This window comes from Eupeodes corollae, chromosome 2 (genome assembly GCF_945859685.1).
Source record: "Eupeodes corollae chromosome 2, idEupCoro1.1, whole genome shotgun sequence".
NCBI classification, from domain to species: Eukaryota; Metazoa; Arthropoda; class Insecta; order Diptera; family Syrphidae; genus Eupeodes; species Eupeodes corollae.
In genome coordinates, this window is record NC_079148.1 from 66,841,284 (window position 1) to 66,850,465 (window position 9,182).

The following is a 9,182-nucleotide window of genomic DNA, read 5'->3' on the forward strand; positions in this document are numbered from 1 at the left end:
TAATTAATTTTTTTTATTCGATTTTTCTCAAAATTTGTCCGTATGTTGAAAATAAGATAAAATAAGTTGGAAGCTATAATCTCAAATTTTTGAAAAGATATTTGTGTCGAAAGTCAATTTTTATTAACTTTTGTTAAATTTTCTTTAAAGTTTTTTTTTCGTAAATTGAATTTTTCAATTGAATGTTGAAAACAATATTTCTTATAAAATAAAATAAGTTGGAAAACATAATTTCAAATTTTTGATATTTAAGTTGAAATTCAAGTTTTACCAACTTTGAGTAATGTTTTTTTTAGGTTTTTAGTTTTTGTAAAAAAACTGTCTATTCGATTTTTCTCAAAATTTTACTGAATTTTGACTACAGTATTTTTCAAGAAATGAAAGTAGTTTAAATACAAAAGCTTAAAGTTTAAAAAAGATTTTTGAGTCGAAAATCTATTTTTAACAAATTTTATTAATTTTTTGGTTAGGTTTTTAATTTTTTTTTAAACTGTCAATTCCATTTTTCTCAAAACTTTGCCGAATGTTGAATACAATATTTCTTATAAGTTAAAATTAGTTGGAAGCCATAATCTCAAGTTTTTGAAAAGATATTTGAGTCGAAATTCAATTTTTACCAACATTGAGTAATGTTTTTATTTTTATAAAAAAAACTGTCTATTTTATTTTTCTCAAAATTTTACTAGATGTAAGAAGTGTTTTTTTTCGTTGTTGCACAAAATTGTTTTGGAGATGAAATTATTTTGTATCCGTAAAATTTTCGAGGTTACAAATTTTGTGTTCAGTTTTTTTTCGTTTTATAAAAAAACCGTTGATTGTATTTCTTTCCAAAAATATACTGGTTTTGTATCACGTTATTTTTATTAGCGTAACGCGTTAACCGACATTTTTACGTTTTTTTTTAAACTGCTATGGTAAAAAAAGTCCCACGCAATTTCTTTGAGAGCCCTTTCTGCATCTTTCTGCCTTATTATCTGTATAACAAAATTTATTTGATGTCGATATCTCCGCTGGTTCTTGATTTATAGATGACGAAAAAATCGTCGAGAACTTTCTCGTCTAAATCGTCTTTCTAAAAATCTTTTATTTCGACTCTAGGGACCTTGAAACGTCGATAAATGTCAACATTTTTAATTTGACAAATCGAACCAATTACAATAACTTCCATTGGCGGTTTCAAAAGTATAGCGCTGGAATTCGACATCTGTCAAACTAAGTTGTTAAACCATTTTGTTTACAGATGAAAATCTTACATTTACGAAAATGGATCGCTTAACTATCGCACAACGCATACAAATTGCTAAACCTACTACCGAAATGGTGATTCTGCCACAGCCACAAGTCTGGTAGTAGGACTGCCTTACGGCACATTATGGCTTGTTTTGCATTTGGATCTATACCTGGGGTTCCGAAATCTTTCAGTAATTGAAGAGAGGCTATTACATCCTTAAAAAGTCACTGTTCGGTGGCTCTTTGCTCCTAAGGATTTATTGGACCTTATTTCTTTTCAATTCCGAACTTTACGTTCATATGATAACCGAAGTTTTGCCTGCTTTTGAAGAATACGACTTATAGAAAATGTGGTTTAACAAGACGGCGCCACATGCCACATGTCACACAACTCAAATGAATATGGCTTTATTGCCAGAGACGTAATTTCTCGTCGTGTCAATACCAATTGGCCACTAAGATCATGCAATTTGAAACCGCTTATTTTTTGCGAGGCTACTCTAAGGACCGTGTTTATGCAGATAGACTTTAAACTCTTGAGCACTTAACAACCAAACTTTTTCAAGTTATGGCTGAGGTACTGCCGAATATATTGTGTCAAAAAGTGGGTGAAAATTACCTCAAAAGAATCGATTCTTCCAAAAACTCTCGTAAATAATGTATTTTACACATAATTCCAACTTTATACTAAACAGCTTTAACTTTGAGGTAGTTAAGGACTTTGTCTACCTAGGCACCGCTATTAAAGCAGACAACGACACCAGCGCTGAAATCAAACGAAGAATAACTCTTGCAAATCGCTGCTTCTTTGGACTTAGAAGGCAATTGAGAAGTAAAGTCCTCTCTCGAGCATGTAAAATCACCATCTATAAGACACTCATCATCCCGGTTCTCATTTATGGCGCTGAGGCCTGGACCCTGTCAAAGAAAGATGAGAGCGTCTTAGGATGCTTCGAGAGAAAAATTCTTTGGGTGATTTTTGGTCCCGTACGCATAGATGGAGAATGGAGGAGAAGATATAACGACGAGCTGTACGGGCTGTACAGCGACACTGACCTAGTTAGCAGAATCAAAGTCCAACGGCTTAGATGGCTAGGTCATGTAGAGCGGATGGACATCAACGCTCCAGCCAGGAAGGTCTTCGAATCCAATCCCGAGGGACGGCGCAATAGAGGAAGACCGCGACTCAGGTGGCGCACCCAGGTGGGAGAGGACCTCAACCAACTTGGCGTGCGAAACTGGAGACAGCTAGCTAGGGACCGAGCTGGCTGGAGACGCTTTTTGGTTGAGGCCCAGGTCCGCCCCGGACTGTAGCGCCACCTTAAGTAAGTAAGTAAGTAAAAAATACTGTCCTTACATGTCACAAAATCTTCACAACAATATTTCTGTGGGATAACACAACTTTAAAGTCAAATCCGTATTTTCAAGATTTAAATTGTAAAATTTAATTTGTAGTACTTTTAAGTATTTTTGTTTAAAGCTTTTGTTTATTTTTTTATAACAAAAAATTCATTTGGAATTATTCATAGCTCTTCAAATATTATAAATAACATTTTGTTTAAGATAAAAAAGTTTTGATTCAATATCGTTATTTGTTCTTAAGATGCTTGAGTAGAAAATACATTTTTACCAGGTTTTTTTTTTTAATTTTATTGCAAAAAAAAACGTGAATTCCATTTTTTTTAAATATTTTTAAAATTAGCATAGTAATTTGTTGTTCTTAAAATATTCGAAATGATAATGAAATGACGTTTCCTTATAAATTGAAAATTGCAAAATATTTGTCATCTTGAATGTTTTACAAGTCAAAAATATTTGTTATGATCTTTAAACTAATTTGATCTTATATGAAATATTGTTTTAACATCTGGTGAAATGTTAAGAAAAATTAAACTTTTGTTTTTTTTTGTATAAGAAACAATAATCTACAAAAAATACCACCATGAATAAAGGTATTGAATAAAACTATTTCATTGTATGCAAAATTTTGTTACTAACATTAAGGTAATGTTCTAAGAAAATCATAGCTGTAATGCTTTTATACGAAATAAAAAATTTCAAAAAAATGCTACTAAAATTTGGTTAAAGTTGGTTTTCAACTAAAATATAAAAATAGTTTTCCACGAAAAACAATAAGAGCACAGAATGATTTGTAAAACTACGAACGTACAACAAACACGCACGCATCTTTCTAGAAATTTTATTTTTACACTTCAGAATTTTCAGAAAGTACACACACCTAACACACGCACAAAATACAAAACAAAATTAACACTAAACATGAATATTTATATTATTTAGACTCTAGGGACCTTGAAACGTCGAGAAATGTCAAATCTTTCAATTTGACATATCAGACCGTTTACAATAACTTCCTTTGGGAAGTTAATACAAAAAAAACCCAAATATTTTTGTTAATACTTTAGAAAATATTTTTGTTTGTATTTTTTACAAAAATTAACGCCCTTACAAAAACAATTTTAATTCTTTGCGAACACGTACTTTTTTATTCAAATTTTAAAAATCATGTGCTTCATCTTTAGTTGTTTTACTTTCAAACATCAGTTCTTACAAAAGTTTAACTAAAATAGATCAAAATGTATGTGTGAATTTTTCTAAATTAATTGTTGATGTTTTATAAGCATAAAGATTTTGTTTCTTATTTTTCAATATGAGATTTGTAGTAGTTCCGTGTTCATTTCATGTTCAATAAATTAATTAAAATCCGTTACACAAAATAAGCATTAAAGCGTAAAATTAAATTGAAAGCAGGTTAAAAAGTGCAATCCTTTGTTTTTCCAAAGAACATCCTTGTAAACTATTCCCACCAATTTTAAAACGGTTTAAGTTTTGTAATCTATAATTATAATCCTCATTGAACCATAAATAAATCGAACAAAACTACAAGTGAATACGTAATTACATTTTTCCTATACATAGATTTGTATGTAAATAAGTGCATGTGTATAAATTTGATTTGTATGTTCATACATAATAGATATATGTACATAAATGTATATGAAAACCGCAAGTCTCTAGAAAGTTTTAACTCCAAAGAAAAGTTTTTCATATTCAATAGTCCTGTTCCTGTACTACACTCGCCTATACCCGCAACGAACAACAAAGGATATTAATTTTTTTGCAAGCCTCGCGGCTGCTATCAACTTGAAAGTTCTTTCTTTTCAAAGTGCATTCAACGTTTGTTGCACAATTTAGGTCAGTCTTCTCCAAATAGACCCATCATAACCACATTTACCCATTTCTAACAATGGCTGTTGGGTTTGGTTTGGTTCGTTATGATGGCTATAGTGATGGTATAGAATAGAGGTAACCCAGTGAGGTGCGGTGGTGGGCGGTGGGAAGCAAGAGCGCGGTAGAGGTAGCGCTAGCGATGGCGGTGGCGGCACAAGAATGATATTCAAATGAACCTACTCGAGAATACTAGGTTAGTACCGTCACATTAATATTTGATGATTGAATGTGAGTTCTGAGAATAGAAACTAACAGGACTTCCTTATTTAACAACCCCCTAGCTTCTAGCTAACGTTTGCCTGATGGTGGAAAGTTTAATATTTCATGTGGACCAATTAGCAAAGAGTCATGCTCGTGGTCGTTGTCGTGGTCTATGCGAGTTCAGCGAACTATCTTTTGTTAACAAACTTAAACTACAAATTGTACCTTGTATATGGGTCTTAAATATCAAGAAGAGTAACGAACTCGAACTTACCTTTCCCGAAGTGATAACGACTTGGGCTGAATGATGTGCGGAGTAGCTGATTTTGGAACAGTCGGTCCTGGAACTGGTATTGGCATGGTTCGGTGCGGGTGAGGGTGCGTTTGCGATTGCGGGTGCTGGTGTGTTGGCACAATAATTACTGGTTCCGATTCAATTCCTGTTAAGTCCGTAGCCACGGTCATGTTACTGCTAGCGGCCGGAGTGAGGGGTAACGAAGTCGAGAATCCATTACTCGCTGGTGTGGTAATTGTCGTAGACGAATCATCATTGTTTCCTCCGTCAATGCTTTGTGTTTCATCTGCTTGCAGAGGATACTCCTGTATTCCATTCATGGCAGCAGCACCAGCAGCGCCACTCTGTTGCTCCAAATCATCAACGTCGTCTTCGTTAACATCATCGTCGTCGTCTACTTCATCGGCTTCATCGTCTGCTTCCGCTTCTTCTTCTTCGTCAGCGTCTGTTTCATCTAATTCGGGGGCTTCCACTTTGGGATCTTCGACATCATTGAATGCTGGTGGTGGTGTTGTTGTTACTGCTGTTGTTGTTGGACCGTTGCCACTGCTGCTGCTGCTGCTTCTGCCATCTGGCGGATGTGGCTGCTCCTGATGTCCCATTAGTGACATTGGAGGCGGAGGCGAACCTGCAGGCGACATTGGCAGCGGAGGCAATGGAGGTGGTGGTGGAGGAACTATAGATAGTGGTGCACATGGCGGTGGAGTTGGTGGTGGTGAGGGAGATGACGAAGAAGGCGTAGTCTCCTCCGAATCGAGGACATAGTGCATATTGGGAGGAAGTGGTGGCAATGGTGGTGGCATCACTGCTCGATCCCTATCGTCGTCATCATCCTCGTCCTCGTCATCGCCCTCGGTGTCAGTTTGCAGGTCCACATCGGACGGTCCAGTTCTATAGTGTGGCGACGGGACTTCGGGAAGTGTGGGTAAGGGATGTGAAGACCCCGAAAAATTTGAAATCGTTACTTGAGTACTAGACGCAATTGGTATTTCCATGGCTGGTGGAGGCGGTGGCTGAGAAGGAGTCGTAGTGGGTAGGGTTTGAGGGGGTGGAGGTGGAGGTGCCGGTGGCCGTGCAATTACGGTCGTATCCACTTCCTCAATATCAGAGTCAATTCCTTGAGCAAAATCCATATAAAATGAATCCCGTGAATCACTCGAGCCGCGGCGGAGCTTTAAAGAAAGATCGGGAGAGCTATCCATGATTATTAAAGATTGATTTAGTTTTTTTTTTGTTTATTTTCTTAAACAAAATTGAACACCTTGGTGGTTGTTGTAGTAAATTTATTTTAATTTAAATTCTTAATGGTTTTTTCTTTGTCACATTCATATTTTTATGTCACATCAAGCTCTCGACGACGACACGACACAATTTTTCATCACATTCATTGTAATCATATCAAAAAGACAGAAACGCTCGGGGTTTGGATACGCTACATAAATAAGAAAATAAAAATAAAACACAGACACAATAATACACACACACACAGGAGTAGATAGGATTCCTGCGACGAAGTTTACCGAAAATTTGGTGCAAAAACTCTACTTCGTCTTTCAATTTGGTTTTCCTGTTTTTTTTTCCTATTTTTTCCAACCCCCAAATTTAAGAACTCAAAAACGGACCGAGCTGTAGGGCGGGGGGATGGTTGGGAGAAAGGAAGCTTTAATGCGTTGCACTTTAGAATTTCTTTTTAATAACTTATTAATTTTTATATGATTTAGAATTTTTATTTAAAGAGCACCCAACACTAATATTGTATCTTTAAGAACTCGGTTTGAACATAGATAGATATCACTGTCTGGCGATGGCGATGGCGACGAACCTTCTGCGACAACACTCGCCCGAGGAATAGCGTTCAGTAGCGGCTTGCTGCTGGCTGTGCTTCACGTTCACATGCAGAATTTCAAATCCGAAGTTCGGTGTACGGTGTGTAAAAGCGTCCTAGAGGAATATCACGACTCACGAGAGTACGACGACGACAAATTTGCACCCTTCTCTCGTGGAATGTACATTGTACATACAATTTGCTGCAATTTCGCTGTGTTATGATGTGTGTTGATTGTGCGCTTTTTTTCAGTACGTACGAAATTGAATCTCTCGAACAGTTTGAAATGTATCTTACGGATACTACGCCTGAACTGACTGAACCAGACGTAGTCGATGGAAATGGAATGTTATGATGGTTTGTTTTCAGATCGGCGCGCGTTATGAGGATGCGTTGAGGTGAGCGGTATGGTGATGTGGTGTGGTGCTATCGGCATCCCAGAAAAGAATCTCTTTCGGATACACTTGTTTTCATCGTGAGTGTGTTTGTGGGTGTCTGTGTGTGGGAGAGTTACTATTAAAATGTCGTTTGTGGAAAATGATAGTGGCGGAATTTATTTATTTCTTTTTATTCGCGCAGCTAGACCGCTACTTTTCGGTCATGTTGTCGTGGTGATTCCATTCATTGAGTAAATTCCAATGAAGTGAATGTATTTATGTACGTGTGTATGTGTGTGTGTGTGTGGATTTCCAGGCATCAACCCTTAAAAGTATGGAAGTAATGTTGGGCGCCCGTTAAGAATGAACACAGGAAATGTGTATTTGGTATATTTTGTGGGTGTGGGGTTGTGTATTGTGTGTTGCTTAGCGACCGTGTTCATTTTAACTTCAGATAAAGAGTGATTTATACCTCTCTGAATGATTCATTTGGTGTTTATATGGGGGGATGTGAATTTTGATGCTATTATGGTATAGGGATGCCAAATAGAATATTAATAATGTATTTAACCAAAAAGTTATTTCTACCTATAGCTCAGTGTGTATTTTCATGAATATCTTCTGTGAAGTTATGATGGATCCTTTTGGTGTTCTTTCAAACATTGTGTAAAAAGTCTCATAAAACCTCGTGTCCACGAAAACTGTTTTTTTTAGTGAATTTCTCAATTTCTATAGTATAAAATAGTACTTTTTCTTCAAAATGCGTAAGTGAAGATAGTTTTTTTATCCAAGCGATGTCTATTCTGGTCGATAAGGTTTTGGTTTTGTCAATTAAATTAGATTTAAAATGGTTTTTGATATCCGTAATTCAAACCTGATTTTTAAGTTACTTTATCAAGTAAGATTTTAGAGATATTACCTTTTCCAACCTCTAAAGCTCTCTGAGACTATCTAAATCTAAGCAGGTAGTTAAAATTAAAACTCCAAAAATATGAATGCTTTAAACTCAAAGTTTCCTCAAAATTCATATAGTGTCAAATAAAGTGTAAGAACTTATGAGAATTTCCACACACTAAATAAGTGCTTGATAATTTGAATAGGTAATAGATGTGGCTGTAGTTGCAGAAAAATGGATTGTAATTAATTAATTAATTAATTAGTAATTTATTTTTGAGTATCCCTACTATTCGCGGGTTCGAAATCATGTAATAACCATTCTTGTTTTTGACAATAGAAACCACTTATATGATTATGAAATGCTGGTCTTTTCGGTGGATTGGACAACTAGTTAAAAGTTTATAATTTTTAAGGAAATAAGTTTAGACTGCTGCAGTCTTTTTGTTCTCTATCTGCGAAACAGAGAAACTATTCAGCGTATCAGAAAAGTGACAAACATTTAAGCAAATTGTATGCTTGACAATTTTGGTAAAAGTGTCAACACCATGAGATAACAACGAAATAGCAGTTTTCGTTAATTTTGGCGGTCCATAACTTACGACGTGGAACCGAGATCTTATGAGACTTTTTATGCCAATGAAAGGTATAAACGAATGTCCAGCTAAGTATCTCGCATTTTAATGTTGACCCCTTTGTAAGCCTCGACCAAAACATCATAAACAGGGATAATGCAGGTTGTCTACTTTGTTATGAAAACAAACAATTGTTTTGCCACTCATTCGACAATAATATTCCTTAAAATTCAAAGTACCTGAAGCTATAAATCCCAGGTACCAGAGGGTTTAAGTTGTATATTTTATTTCGTCCTTGCCTAAAACATCATGGTGTTGTTTAATATTAAGTTTCAGTAAACAAAAATGTTGAGTCATTTTTATATAGTTGTTATTTGTTTACTTGAAAACATAAGTCTTAATATTTATTGTATCTTCATTTTCATGCAGGTATTTTTAATGATTTGTTTTCGTTAGAAACCTAAAAGGTAAACAATTTAAAAGCAGCGTTTTCGGTTGTTGCACATTGTAATACCTTAAATCCTACATATAAT

General features: G+C 35.4%; 1 protein-coding gene across 1 annotated transcript in view; it reads right to left on the reverse strand.

Moving 5' to 3' along the window:
• LOC129943986 (proton channel OtopLc) overlaps positions 1 to 8,248 on the reverse strand; it is a 138,421-nt gene extending 130,173 nt beyond the window's left edge. The window contains exon 1 of the mRNA XM_056053093.1: positions 4,958 to 8,248. Coding sequence (XP_055909068.1) covers positions 4,958 to 6,180 — 1,223 coding nt within the window. The 5' untranslated portion in view covers positions 6,181 to 8,248. The remainder of the gene's footprint in view (positions 1 to 4,957) is intronic.
• Positions 8,249 to 9,182: the final 934 nt, after the last annotated feature.